The sequence below is a fragment of the Sinocyclocheilus grahami genome, unplaced genomic scaffold (genome assembly GCF_001515645.1).
Source record: "Sinocyclocheilus grahami isolate Dianchi unplaced genomic scaffold, SAMN03320097.WGS_v1.1 scaffold350.1, whole genome shotgun sequence".
NCBI classification, from domain to species: Eukaryota; Metazoa; Chordata; class Actinopteri; order Cypriniformes; family Cyprinidae; genus Sinocyclocheilus; species Sinocyclocheilus grahami.
In genome coordinates, this window is record NW_015505529.1 from 95,823 (window position 1) to 111,892 (window position 16,070).

General features: G+C 34.3%; 1 protein-coding gene across 2 annotated transcripts; it reads left to right on the plus strand.

Annotated features, from left to right (window-relative positions):
• The first annotated feature begins 5,844 nt into the window (after positions 1-5,844).
• On the plus strand, positions 5,845-13,933 carry LOC107548553 (multidrug and toxin extrusion protein 1-like). Of its 2 annotated transcripts, none has more exons than XM_016229272.1 (17): positions 5,845-6,078; positions 8,254-8,355; positions 8,472-8,540; positions 8,629-8,777; positions 8,966-9,008; positions 9,242-9,286; positions 9,361-9,458; positions 9,542-9,639; positions 9,757-9,870; positions 11,085-11,152; positions 11,227-11,335; positions 11,491-11,566; positions 11,996-12,065; positions 12,212-12,344; positions 12,831-12,925; positions 13,031-13,073; positions 13,152-13,933. In XM_016229272.1, the coding sequence occupies exons 1-17, from the start codon at positions 5,956-5,958 to the stop codon at positions 13,364-13,366; spliced, it is 1,650 nt and encodes a 549-aa protein (XP_016084758.1). In that variant the 5' UTR covers positions 5,845-5,955; the 3' UTR covers positions 13,367-13,933. The 2 variants fall into 2 exon arrangements, with proteins under 2 accessions (XP_016084758.1, XP_016084759.1); XM_016229273.1 differs by having other exon boundaries at positions 5,845-6,069.
• The last annotated feature ends 2,137 nt before the right edge of the window (positions 13,934-16,070 follow it).

The window sequence follows — 16,070 nt, forward strand, 5'->3', positions numbered from 1 at the left end:
CAGGATATACTACAGTATGTTCAAATGTTTGGGGCTCTTACCGATTTTTTAATGTTTTTGAAATCTCTTCTGCTCATCAAAAATGCATTAAGTCTGAATTTAAAAAATAAGTTTTGCAATTAATAATAACAATAATATTGTGAAATAGTTTTTGCAATAAAATAACCATTTTCTATTTTAATATATATTAAAATTGAATTTATTCCTGTGATGGCAAAGCTGAATGTTCTAGCAGCCATTACTCCAGTCTTCAGTGTCACACAATCCTTCAGAAATTATTCCAATATGCTGATTTCTTATTATTATCATTGTTGAAACAGCTGTGCTGCTTAATATGTCTGTGGAAACCATGTTTGTTAGGATTCTTTGATGAATAGAAAAGGGTGAATCTTACTTACCCCAAACTTTTGAACACTAGCGTACATGGTCATCACATTTTGTAACACAATTTAATCAAATAAATATGCAGGACAGATGTTTTAAACATTAAAACAATCAGATGTTTCAAACATTTCATATATTCGCAAACATAGCTTTAGATGGCATGCTTATCTGATAAAACCACAACTAATTGAACTATCCCTTTCTCAACTAAATGATGACCCAGGAAAAACAAACAATATTGTGGATGTTCATTCTAATTATGATGAATAATTTGAATTTCTCTGGGACAAACCTGACTGAGATGTGAAAGCCTCACCAACAACTGCCTTAAATCTCAGGGCATTAAACTAGTAAGACACATCACGGGCAATTTCCTAAATTCTGCAAATACCTCATGGTTTTGACACATGAAATAATCCTAGTTAATAATAGGTGTGCTGAAACATTTGAACATGTATAAATGATATATATATATATATTCATTATATATATACAATTTATATAGTGTTATACGCCACAAACTGCATGAAAAATGCATTATTAAATCACTGGAGAAGTGCAATTTTAAAATGTTAACATTTTTCCTTGTATCAATGCAACAACTGATTTTCTTTTGTTTTATATGAGTGTGTCTTGTTTTGGGCCATCAAACTATTGTAAAATCTCTAAACAGAGTTCAGATATGCAACTTTAATACTATGTGTACATCTACGTTTTTATAATTCCAGTCTGTACCTATAGCATCAAAATGACTTGAATATTTCTAAAATGAAAATACTGCACAATTGGAAAGTGTATGACATTAACACACATGCAGGGATCGTCTTTCAGAGTTTAATGCACATTACCAGTGTGATGTGTGAGTTCACTGATACACTGTATCTCATTTTATTTGATTGAATACTGCAATGCTTCCTGAAACATTATTTTGCAATTTTGGAGAAATTATTAAAAAAACATTTTTTTTTTTAAATCTGTTTATGAAAAATAAAGCACTTATAGGGCATGTGAGTGGAATTGAAACTGCTGTTCTATTATGTTAAAGAGATAAAACGGAATAAAACTCTATACAATCTTTCCTTGCATTATGCTTATTATTATGGATGAAATCCTGCATTGTGTATATATATATACGCAATATGCTTTTCGTAACATCTCAGAGGCCTAATGTTAAATTTAGCATCAATAAATTCTATTATATCATACTGGTATATGAAGATGTAGAAAAACTGACAGCTGCTGTTTAAAATAACTATAATTATGCAACTTAAACTTTGTACATCAAGTACACTAAAACTACAACGTTCATTAAGTTCAAGAAGTTCTATTATGTTCAAAGTGATTCCGCCAGTACAAATTAAATGTCAAGCAAAAACTATTTGGGGAAACAACATGGCACAGAAGCAATGACAGTGTACTATAAACACTGAGTCCTATACAATAGCTCAGCTGACTCTCTCTCATACGAGCAGAACCAGAAATACCCTTTGTCACTTAAAAATAAAATGCCAGTCTGTAATATAAAATCAAAGCAAACGGATTTTCCCAAAAGTGCAAAGTCAAATTCTTAGTGTTTTAACTTGCCTGGAGCACAATAAAAGCAGTTTTCCACATGATGGATCAGTACAAGAAATAAAACTTCGAGATTGACAATTCAATATATTTTTTCTTCTTAACTTTCCTTCCAGAAAACACAGAATGTTCCTAAAATTGGAATATAGTTCCCGCTTGGATATTTTAGAAACTAAATAATATTTTTTTTTGCAATCAGACTATAGTAATCTCTCTATGTTGTTGTCATTTAACAGAGTTTACAGTTGGTAAATATGCGACTTCAATATTCTGTGTACATACATGCTTCTTCAATTCTCCAATCAGTGCTTACTGTGCCCAGCTGGTTATTTTGGGATCCAAATAATAACATTCTAGGAATATTTTCTGTAGATTTTTGTAACCAAAAATGATATTTGTTGGAACATTTCAGGGAGTTTTGTTTTGTGACAACCTAAAGAGAACATATACAGAACATTCTCTATGGTTATTTTTACGGTTTTATTTTATAACCAAAATGTTCTGGGTACCAAAAGTTGTTAGCTGGGCTGAGTCTCCTTTCTTTGAAAAGAAAGTGTGGGAAAGCTCTGGACTCAAGCAGGGACATGATGTACGCTTACAATTAATGTCAAAAGAAAGCAGGGGGTTCCACACAAAAAGGGTGGAAAGCGGTGAAATCAGTAAGCTCTTGGTGAAGACTTTAAAAGTTAATGTTTTACTGGTTGTAACTATGACTCTCAATGAAAATCTCTAAGGTCAAGCTAAATCCTAAGAGGAGACAGCACTGCACCACTGCAAATCCACCTGATGATTTCATAAACCTGCCGGAGTCAGAAGCACTGGATTAATGATAGTTCACGATCTTGTGGAGACAAAAGACTAGACTTCACAACCATGTGTTTATAGTCTCCAGTCAGCAGCCACACAGCAACCCCATAGTGCATAGTAATCCTCAATTGCTGAGGTATGACCAGGTTAAAACCTCATGATAATTTCTTGTGATTGTTGCAACAACTACAGAGGAATGTTGCAATTTTGGTTAGGTTTAGATCACATGCATGATGCCAAATGGGCAGCAGTAAGAGGGAAGTGTGCCAAACAAAGAAATCGTTCTTAAAAATACACAGTCACACACAAATTAAAATCTTTGGCATGAAACAAAGCAATAAAATTGAATTACAGAAAAAAGGTCTGCCATTCACCACAGAATGCCTGTTTTCTATTTAAGAAATTAAATTGTTATAGGCCTAACAAGTAAGCAGCTAACAAGCGGTTGGGTGTGCAGTGACACTGTGATCACTATGATCTTAGATCTTTGAGGGAAGGAACAGATATAATTACAGTGCCCTTTTCTGCTTTTCGGCAACTTCAACACCCACTCATTATCCATCTGAACCAAAAGCGCATATACCTCAGTCTCCAATTTGGCTGTATACATATGAGAGCACAAAAAAATAGTAAGAAAAAAATTCATTTTTGCTTGGAAGTTATTCTTGTATAAGACCTTTTGCTGAACTAAGTGAATATAGTTAACTTTTATTCTCTCTTTAACTCTTATGGTTAACTCTTTCTGGAAAATAATGTTGGATAAAAAGATAATTAATTTACATTTAGCCAGTATTAGTGTCACAAAGAAGTATATACTGTGGTGGAGAGGGAGGTTACCACAAGGGCCAATGTACTAGCATCTATAAGGGTTTAAGGGAAAAAGTAAAATTTTCTATAGCAGAGGTTTCTTCTTGAATTAATTAAGTAAAATTAAAAATTTATATTTTTAAAAAAATTATATATATACATTAGGGCTGCCAGTCGATAGATTTTTAATCTAATTAATTACAGGGTGCTGCAATTAATTGATCTAATTAATCGCAAACTAAATTTGGCTGTGAAAATACCCCCAAAAGATCATTTAAACCTATTATTGTGTTAAAGGGGTCATATGATGTTGCTAAAAAGAACATTATTTTGTGTATTTGGTGTAATGAAATGTGTTTATGCGGTTTAAGGTTAAAAAACACATTCTTTTCCACATACTGTACATTATTGTTTCTCCTCTGCCCGCCTTTCTGAAACACGGCGATTTTTACAAAGCTCATCGGTCTGGAAAAAAGCGAGGTGTGCTCTGATTGGCCAGCTATCCAGTGCGTTGTGATTGGCCGAATTCCTCAAGCGTGTGATGGAAATGTTACGTCCCTTACCATATTGTGGGTATGCCGGGCTGGACTCCGCTTCGTCCACGGTGAAAGCCGATCTGGCGATCCACAGCGCAAAGTTGTAGTATTTCCTCAGCGACCAGCACGGATCAGCTCCAGACATGATGAAGCGATATCGTCCTCTTTTGGAAGACCAAACAAAGTAGTTTCGCTTTCACAACGAATCACGACATGGTGGCAGCGAGAATAAAAGTTACGCCCTCTGTCTTTGCGTGAACATTTGGGCGACGTAATGCAAATCTTCCCAGATAGTGACGTAGGTATGTGGGGGCGTGTTAGAATGAGCCGTTTTAGGTAGGTGTGGCTGACTCCTAACTTTTATAAAGAATATCTCTTTGGATTTGAGACTTTAGTCTTTGCAACTATACAGATCTTCTTTATGCACCAAGAGCTTGTAACACTCCAAAGAGAAAGGAAAACTTGAAATCACATCATATGACTCCTTTAAATGTTTAGGCTTAATTTTTAGGGCATAACTGCATTTATGGAGTTATTGTCCTGCATTTGTCAATAGTCTGTATGGACTGTAAGATGACGTACATGTCTGGGCGCGGGGTCAGTGCGTTTACAGCGTTAAAATATTTTAATCGCGTTATTTTTCATAACTAATTAAGTTAACGCGTTAAACTGACAGCCCTAATATATATATATATGTTGTAGTTAGCCCTGTCCTAAAACCTTACCTTTGTTTAGTTAATTGTTTGTTTCATAAATGTTTTACAGCTTAAATGACTGTAATAAAACTATAATAAGCTCTAAATATTAAGCTATTTAATGTCAGGTTCCATTGTGACAACATCCACTGCTAAGATCAAAACTGTTTTTCCCCGAACAATAGTGGAAATGCCCAGTATCCCTTTTCGTAGTCAATACCTACATGTAGTCAAGGTATGTGCTTATATAGAACATAAATCAACACTGTGAGATCTTTACTGGAACAAAAATCCAAGTAGTCAAACTCTTATAATTTTAGAACAAATAACGCCACCAGTTGGCGACATTAGGAACTGTATAGCAGCAGTAGTAGTGTCAAAGCAGTGCTTGGCTGAACATAGCAACCGATTAGAAATATCAAATTTCATTTTTGCCATTATGAGGATAGTGTTCAAGACTTCATGGGATTTAATACTTTACTGGATATCGAAAGATACAGAAAGCAAATGCTTTGAGGACTGTCCCAAAACAGTCTGATCGCTTTCCTGGCAAACTTAGGAATGTCTGAAGGACACATTTGCTTTTATATTACAAGCTATTATAATAATACATTTATTTACACTGGGGTGCACATTGAGACGTGTAGCCCACATGATGTGAACTCTGCCACAAACCCTTGTGTTCTCCCTCTAACTTTTCTGTTGGTGTGTGACTGACTGCTCTTTGTGTGTTTCAGTATTTCTGCGCGTGTTGACATGAGCAGAAGAAGTGGTTCCTATCAAACAAACCTGCTTTTCTACTTTTCACTTCAAACCTTACGATATGCATCAATCTGGGTGATAAACAAATACTGAAACCACTAGTTTAAGAAACTCACAGTATCGATATTATTAGCCTATGTGAGGATCGTTCCTCTCGCCTGTCGCCACACAACAATATCAACAATAATTAATATTTCAAGATCGATCCGCCCACCCGACGTCAGCTGGATTGGACTTGAACTGTGACTCATTTATTGTGACCACCAAAAGAAAGTAAACTTTCGAACTTTATATTCAGAACTACAGAGATAAGAACAGCTTTCTAAAGGCGCGTGTTCCAGGTTCTGAATCAGATACAGCTCTACATCTGATATATCAAACAATTTGTCAGGATGAACGAACCAGAAAACACATCCAGATGTCAAGGGTGCTTGAGATGTTTTAGTTTTTTACCTGTGCACTTTACAAGAGAAATTGTAAACTTGTGCTCTCTAGCTCTGCCTGTGGTAAGTACAGTAGGCTACGTCCTCGTTTGTTTGTTTTATTTTAAATCTAAATCACATTTAACTGTATGGTTTAATCGCTTAACTTATCAATGTTAGAATTGTTCTAAGAGCATTATTATTTTTAACCAGTATTTAATTTTGTACAGTACATCAGTTTATCATCCATAAATGTGAAGTGTGTCTTCTTGAGCCCTGTTTAGTTATGTCAGAGGTGTCCAGTCCATCAATCAGAGTTTAGTTCCCTAATACACACCTGAACCAGCTAAGAAAGATGTTCAAGATTATTAGAAACTTCCTGAGATGTACGAAGCTTTCCACTTTTGCAGTTCAAGCAAATGCTTATTGGAAATTATTCAGTGTTTCACACGCTGGTGACGCCTGCTGGTCAAAACGTTATTTAATTTTTAGGGCTGTCAGTTTAACGCGTTAACTTAATTAATTAGTTATGAAAAAATAACGCGATTACAATATTTTAACGCAGTTAGCGCACTGGCCCCGCCCCCAGACCTGTACGGCATCTTATATTTCATATTGACTGTGACAAATATGATGCAGGGCAACAATTTCATAAATGCAGTTATGCCCTAAAATTCAAGATATTGATGCAAAAAAATGCCCCTGTATGAGTTTTGTCTCATATTTATATAGATATCACACTAGCAGCAAGAGCAATATCACAGGAGCTGATTTTGTCCTGATTATCGCGAGCTTAAATGTGATTTTATACAACAGTTCAGTAAATAAGTTAATATTGTGTTATATTTTAAACACAATATTATGTGTTTTTGCTCAATTTTGCAGAGAACATATTATCTATAAAGCCACAGCAGAACTGGTGTGCGTCTCTGAGTAACACAGCGGTGTTTAGTTTCTAAATGAATCCGCGTTTTGAACGAATCGAGTGAATCAATGATTCAAAGCCCATTCATTAAGAGAGCCGATTACTTCATTCCTGAATGAATCAATGAAAGACTCATAAAGACATTTACTGCCACCTGCTGGCAGATTTAGTTTGTTATTTAGAGTATCACTTCATTAAAAAATAATAATAATAATAACAAAAATAAAAACATTAAAGGGATAGTTCACCCAATTTTTGTCATCATTTACTCAGCCTCATGTTGTTTCAAACCTTTCTTTTGTGGAACATAAAAGAAGGTTTGAAGACTGTTGGTAACAAAGCTGTTTTGCTTACCAGTGACTTTCATTGTATGAACAAAAAATAGAGGTTACTGATATGTTTCTCAAATGATCTTCTTTTATGTTCCATAGTTTATGTTAGGCCGTTGCAGCCAATGTTTATGTATAATAAATTAATAAATTGGTTACACTTTACTTGAAGGGGTGTGCATAAGACTGACATGACACCTTCATAATCATGACATGACACATGTCATGAATATGAAGGGTTTTTATGCATGTTTATGACAACTGTCATTAAGTGTCATTCGCTCAGTTATGTAATTTTTAATGCATAGATGACATTGTTTGAGATGTCTTTGTTATGGGCTATGGTTAGGGGTAGGGGTAGGGTTAGGTTAGGGTTAGGTCAAATAATGTCATATTTGCATAAAAAATGACATAACTGAGCGAATGACACTTAATGACAGTTGTCATAAACATGCATAAAACCTCCTTCATATTCATGACATGCGTCATGTCATGATTATGAAGGTGTCATGTCAGTCTTATGCACACCCCTTCAAGTAAAGTGTTACCAATAAATTTTATGTTGAATCAAGTCAAATATTTCTTTCTAAAGCTACAATTTGTAATGTCTACTTGATACTTTCTAATTTAACACAAACATAGCTTTAAATAATCGTTTGTGGGTATTTTCACAGTCAAATTTATTTTGCAATTAATTAGATTAATTAATTGAAACATCATGTAATTAATTAGATTAAAAAAATTTAATCAACTGACAGCCCTATTTATTTTATATTTTATTTGATCTAGTATGTTCTCTGGTATGAGAATTTCTGCTTCCTTCCTACTACCTGCAACCAATTACAAAATAGCAAATAAATGGAAAACAGCTTTCTTTGAAAACCAATTGTCATCATGATTGTTTCAAGCCAGCAAAAGCAGTGTAATAGTATCGTTTTGGCATGCTGCTAAACCTTTATTATTCACCGACCATGTCCCCCATGTGACCCATGTCTCTGTTGTTTCTTCTCATAGTTTTTGTCCTATCTTTTCGACTATTTAATTATTTTTGTAAGCACTGTGTTCTGTGGGCACCTGGGAAAGGTAGAGCTTGATGGTGTGTCTCTTGCCACAGCTGTGAGTTTTATATATTTATCTCCTCTTTAACTGATATGTGTAAAGTGATTTTAAATATATATATATATTTTTAAATATAAGCGATTAATGAGAGTCCATTGTGTTTTCACCTACAGGTCATCAGTGTTATGGGTATTGGTATTGGTTATGGCTTGTCCGCAGCATGTGACACACTTATTTCTCAGGTAGAAATGAGTTTTCCTGTTCATTCACATATAAACAAATATAACCTTTTTATTTGAGTTTTTTACATTGCTACACTGTCTTTTGCAGGCTTTTGGAGCTGGTAACTTACATCTAGTTGGTGTTATAACTCAGAAAGCAATTTTAATTCTGCTGCTCGCATGTTTGCCATGCTGTGCTTTTCTTATCAATACAGAGTCAATATTACTGCTTGTAGGGCAAAGCCCAGAGGTTGCCAGGTGAGCACTATTCAAGATTGTAATTAGCAGATCGGCACATACTGACCCTGAAATAAAACAAGAATTAATCCATGCAATAACATCCTTCAATAATATCTTTATGGAACATATTCATGTGCTCAACAGGAATTAGTTATTAAAGAAGAAACAGGCTACAACATAACCTCAGAACTGTTATTCTGTTTCAGAGTATCTCAGCTGTATGTGAACATTTTTTTGCCTGGTCTTCCGGTATGTACTTCCATTATCTAGAAAAGTGATCCCCACTTCAATGTTACACACACTCTTATTTTGTCACATCTCAAATGTACTAAATGCTTAAAAGAAAGGCTCTCCTTTTTGGTCTAATGGTTGTTACGTCATAGATTTTGTGACTAAAATATGATTTTTCATGACCAGGTACATCTTTTAAAGTATTTAGGGCTCTCAGTGTAGAAAAATAACACTGTTATTTTTTGTCTCAGGCTGCTTTTGTGTTCATTATTGAAGCAAAATATCTACAGAATCAGGTATGAGAAAGACATTCAAATGTAATGCTCTGTGAAAGCATGAATGTGAAACTTAATGAAATCTCTCATTACAGGGAATTATTTGGCCCCTGGTCATTACCGGAGTAGTGGCAAATCTTCTAAATGCTTTAATCAACTATATCTTCCTCTTTGTCCTGGACATGGGTGTTCCGTGAGTTTCCATAATATTTGCTGTTAAACTACGCCACAGAAAGTAACTAGAGAACTTGCCAACCATGTGTATTTCATCTGCAGTGGATCAGCAGCTGCTAATACAATCTCACAGTACAGTTTGGCGATCATATTGTTTATCTACATCCGATGCACGGGTCTTCATAAGGATACTTGGCCTGGTAAGTTGGTGAGAAATCTGTTATTATATGGCCTCTCTCCATGTGTTTGTATGCAACAGTCACTGCAAGCTGATCCAGTTGACAGATACATTAAAGCATTTCTTTATTGATGTATAGGTTGGTCGATGGACTGTTTGCAGGAGTGGGACTCATTCATCCAGCTGGCCATTCCAAGTATGCTCATGATGTGTGCAGAGTGGTGGACATATGAGATTGGAGCACTGCTGTCAGGTTAGAGTGCACACTTGTCAAACTGTTGTACAACATTTTTTGAGAATATGTCTAGTCATTTGTTTAGTATTATTACAGTTGATATTGGAGTTGAATAGACCACAACTCACAGGATGTTGAACTGGAATGACAGCAAGAATTACATTATTTAATTAGCTCGCAAAACATAAATACATTATTAATTTTGAGCAATTATGACTTTAATATGTATTTATTTGCATTTTTTACATACAGCGCCGTTGCGCTACTGGCGTTCACTTCCTGTCAGTTCTGATCTGTCCTATCGTAATAAAAGGCAAAAATGCAAATAATAAGTCTTTAAAAAAATATGAAAATGTATTTTCTTTGATTATTAGTATTTTAAAATGTTTCTGATAATATGACTGTTTATGTGTATGATAACATAAAATGAGTGCTGTCAAACGATTAATCGTGATTAATCGCATCCAAAATAAAAGTTTTTGTTTACATTATATATGTATGTGTACTGTGTATATTGATTATGTATATATAAAAACACACACATACAATATATATTTTGAAAATATTTACGTTTATACATTTATATATTCCTATACTTATATTTTATATTATATATAAATATATTTAAAATATAAACGTATCATATTTTTCTTAAATATATACATGCATGTGTTTGCATGTATATATACATAATAAATATACACAGTAGTATACACACATTACATTATTATGTAAACAAAACATTTATTTTGGATGTGATTAATCGCGATTAATTGTTTGACAGCAACTACATAAAACTGATATAACTTAAAATTTATTTTTAAAACTATTCTTACAGCAAACAAATTTATGTATGAATGTGATTTAAATTGATCAAAAAAGGAATCACCCCAAGGCACTTGAAATTATGGGTGACACCCTAATGAAGGCTTGTTAGCTACAATGTGTGTTATTTTTTTATGTAAAGTCATGTGAATAATGGCTTTTTAAATTTTTACTATAATTTCTAGTGACTTGGAGTGATTTGTTTTTTTATTCATTTAGAAATCCTACATCCAAAAAGCATCGATTTATGGACTTTATACTGCAGCGGCATTTTTTGCATATTTTTGATGTATGATTTTAATTTATTTCTACTTTTTGAAATTAAAAATTTAATTGCAATTCTGCATCCCTTTTAATTCAGATTTGACTCAAAATTAACCCTGTTCCTGACCCTTTTTTTATGGCAGGTCTGATAAGTGAGGTGGAGCTCGGAGCTCAGTCAGTTGTGTATGGACTGGCAAATATCGCATATATGGTATATATTTATTAGTGTGAAAGTGTTTTATTTCAAGGTTGCATGAACACTTAAAGTCAGTGGCTTGTGTTCAGTTCCCTATAGGGTTCAGTGTAGCTGGCAATGTGAGGGTGGGCAATGCCATGGGAGCAGGAAATCTTGCTCAAGCCAAGCTCTCTGCCAAACTCTCTATTATTTGTGCAGGTAATACTTAGAAAGAACAAAGATTTTAGATTCCGCTTACACAAATCATTACTTTATGCCTGTATACATCACTAGCTAGTACTGTAAATTATTTTTATACCATGCTAATATTCTTATGGAAATGTGGAAAATATTTTATTGTATTTTATTTTCAGTCTCTGTTGCAGTGGTTTTGGCAACTGTCTTTGGTTCTTCAAGGAATGTAATTGCTTATATCTTCACAAATGACAAGTGAGTATTCTTCCTTAGTTAAAAACATTTGCTTCATAACAATTTTTCATCATTATCGCTGTACGTTTCTCCTAATATCACTAGTACTTAAGTGGCAACTCCAGAATGAACTTTGCTCATGTAGTACTTTAAATATGAACTTTATGTATTTAAGGCATTTCAAAATCTTTGTTGTTCAAAATCATTAGTATAGATACAAACAAAAAGTTAGTCATTTACAGTATACATTTTTTAATTCATAACAATATATTTTGCATCTATAATTAACATGAAATTAACCTGCTTTGAAAAAGAAATAAAATAATTTAAAGCCACAAAATTCAAAGCCTCAAAGTCATAAAATATGTAAAACTGATACTTTTGAAAACAGCATTTTGAGAAAAACAAGACTAATATTGGGGCAAATGTTTTCTTTCCTTTCTCTCACAGAGACATCACAATGAGGGTTGCCACGGTAATGGTTTTATTCGCTCCTTTCCATCTTCTTGACGCCACTGCGGTAAGTCATTAGCAGAGTTGTGTTAGAGCACTCACAGCCCTCATTAGTACTGACAATACTGACAATCAAACACATCTGAAACTACACTGCATAGAGTCATCTGGGGAGAAAATAGGAATTATTATTTCTTCCTTCAAACCAACCAGGCAGCAAGTGGCAGTATAGTGAAAGGTCTGGCCAAGCAGAAGATTGGGGCAGTCTGCAACCTTGTTGGATATTATGCTGTTGGCTTTCCTATTGGAATATCCCTGATGTTTGCTGCGAAATGGGGAATTTTTGGTGAGGCATATATATAATGTAATAAATGAAAATAAATATATATTTTCTATCAGTTACATATTGCATTATCAGTTAAATATAGTTTTTTTTACTGTTAAATACAATGTATCTTTATTATTAGTATGCTTATAGGTAATTAATGAATTCAAAATTTCTTTTTATCTTAATATTAATAAATTGTGTGTATATAATAAAAATAATACACATAAACAATAAAAAATAATATGTATTTAATATTTATAATTAATATTAAATATACATTAGAAATAAAATTTTCATAAAATTAATTAATATTACATGTAAAAGAAAAACAACTAATAATAGTACATTATATTTGATAATATTTCTAATTGAAATTAAAATACAAATACACATCAAAAATAGCATTTGATATATTTTATAATGATATTTATTATTAATATGTAATTTTTTTTCTGTTTCACTCACTGTCTTGCATTCTATGTAATCCATTCCTCTAATCTTAAGGTCTGTGGACTGGTCTGTTAATTTCCGTCTTCCTTCAGTCAGTGTTCCTCATTGTCCTACTTTTCAAACTGAATTGGAAGAAAGCCTCTGAAGAGGTGAGGAATATAGGATTTCCTTCCATTAAAAGTTGATTTAGACCTTTTACAGTGCACTTAAGTGAAACTTTTCACTGATCTACTGATGAACTTTTCACTTTCCAGGCACAGATCAGGGCTGGTGTACTGACGAGAGGGGCGGATGATGGTAATATGTTTGTTGTGACAGTCAAGAAGTCTGATTTTATTTAATGAGGCATGCTAATAAGGGTAATTTTCTTGAAAGGTGCGCAAGAGGACGGTGGATATATTGAGGGCTGTGATGCGAGTAATGCCACAGATATGGATGAGCTAGTAAATGAGGAGAATGAAGTGCTAGTTGCTACAGTGAGGGTGCAGCTGCCATTGAGTGTGTTAGTGCTGCGCCGCGGTCTGGCTCTGGCAACTATGCTAGTGCTCCTAGCTGCTGGACTCTCCGTTAAGTTCTTTCTAAAGAAATGATGATGTTATAACAGCTGAAGGACTGGTACTGGGGAAATGTTAGAGTGTCTTAAAGCAGACAGAGAGTCCAGCCAGTGCATGTCAGGGTGCCACCCAAAAGCAACCAGTACAACATGTCCATTATGTCCACTTTGTACTGTATCTGCAAGGCAGGTGAGGCCTGTCAGGCACAAAGCAGGGTAACTTTCTGGGATTTCAGACAATGTCCAGGCTTTAAATATCAAGGTACTGTTTTGTTTACATGACATTGGCTATGTCATTTTGTACTTGCTCATTTTGTATTAATGTTTATATTTATTTATATAAATATATTTATTAATATGTCATTTACTCAAAGAAAAACAACCTGTACAATCCCAAGTCCTGCAATAAATCCAGCATATAAGGCTATATTCTCATTCCCACATGCTCTCACATCTTTATCATCTTCCTTATCATCTTATGAATTTATATTTAAAAAAGCAAATGTTTTGCCGCAAACACAAATGACAAACATGAATATCAGGAACCTTTTTAAATGAATGCTATTTCATGCACAAAAATCTACTTTTCGCACACTGGTGTAATTGAAGCCACCGTGAAAATTCAGTATTCTTATTTATGAAATAATGCAGTTTTTATTATAAATGATTTATCAGTGCACATCATTTTTTATGCATATAATTCATGTGTACTCATAAAATAAATTTAAACATATAAGCGTTTATTAAGATCTCAGCAATTAACAAACAATAATGATCCAGTCAATTCCCAGTGGACAAAATCGAGTCCCACCCTACATTTTTTTTTGTTTGTTTGTTCAAAAACATTTAACTCGGACATATGTTGCAATATGGAAGAAAAGACTATAAACTTTTATTTCATGTCGACTGAGACCATGCCACATTGCAATTATGACTTTCACATAGATGTCGTTGGATTTCACACTGGACCAACATGCCAGGATCTGGCGATGTGCATTTTATATTACATTTTATTTGTCCTTAGATGACCTAGCTCTGAATATAGCTGATATAGAAAAATTACCCCAGACACTCTCTATATAATGGGATAGTGATTTATTGACCCAGAGATTTCATTTGTGATAAGCTGCTCTAAGTCAGCTATGTGCAATCTTTGCAGCTGTTTGAAAGTATGAATTAAATCTAATTATAGATCATCTTTTTACAATAAAAATGGGGAGTGCTGAAACACCTGACTTCTCAGCACAGGGCATGTGTGTTTTTATGTCTTGTTCAATTTAAATCATGTCACTGACTTTAGCAGTTCAAATGAAACAACCCCCATTAATATTACTCTTTGCGCCCTGCAGCTGAATTACCCTTCCACACGTGACACTTATCTGAAAACAGCCCAGAGTCATAATCTCATCAGACTGTTTAACCAGGACAATTCCTTTGATTAGTTCATTTTAATGGGATATAGGTGGATCAACATTTACATATAACAAGTTAGCAACAAACAATATGACAGCAGAGCTGTGGAGAGGCATATCAGCATATATGTGAATATATATTAAAGGGTTAGTTCACCCGAAAATGAAAATTAGGCTGTTTTTTACTCACCACCGATGCATCCTAGGTGTATATGACTTTCTTCTTTCAGACGAATCCAGTCGGAGACTCTGAGTTATAATAAAAATTGTCTTTGATCTTTCAAGCTCTATTGTTGAACTCAGCGAGTGTTGCAGTGCTTTGGTTCAAAAGACGTGAAATAAAAAGCACCTTTCCATAAAAAAAAAGGTGTCTCATATGGCTCCAGTGGGTGAACAAAGGCCTCCTGTAGCGAATCAATGCGTTTTTGTAAGAAAAATATCCATATTCAAAATGTAATAATCCCTTTAATCTAGCTTGCGCCAGCAGTTGTACACAGTTGTACACATGACGTATGAGGTCAGCTTTGCGCATGCGCCGGTGAGTCTCGTGAAAACCAACGTTTGTTTACAGGATCAAAAGAAGCAAAGTATCCTTACTTTAGCAAATGAAAACAAGTCTCCTCTTGGCTTATATCGAAATCCTCCGACATTCTTCTTTACAAATCCTCGTTTTGTACTTCTAATTAGTGACCGTTGTTTTTTTTCGATCTCTCCGCGTGCGTCACTTCTGAGTGCGCAAAAGCAAAGCTGACCTCATACGTCATTCCCCCGGAACTGCTTCCGTTTACAACAGTGAGCGCAAGCTAGATTCAAGTGATTATTACGTTTTGAATATGGATATTTTTCTTACAAAAACGCATCGATTCGCTACAGGAGGCCTTTGTTCACCCCCCGGAGCCGTGTGAGACACTTTTTTTTATGGAAGGGTGCTTTTTATTTCACGTCTTTTGAACCGAAGCACTGCAACACCCACTGAGTGCAACGATAGAGCTTGAAAGATCAAAGACAATTTTTAATATAACTCCGACTGGATTCGTCTGAAAGAAGAAAGTCATATACACCTAGGATGCATCGGGGGTGAGTAAAACAGCCTAATTTTTATTTTTGGATGAACTAACCCTTTAATAGGCTTAGGATGGAGCGACGGACAAAATATTTATGATAAAAAGTAGATAATGTAGTATATATAAGTGGTGCATACAGTTTATGCACAAAGACACTTAAATTTAAAACAAAATGATTTACAGTACAAAAAAAATGAAAGACAACAATAAACGGATGTCCTGTTCTATTTCTGACATACAGTACGTCTTGTGGTTGTTCTACTTC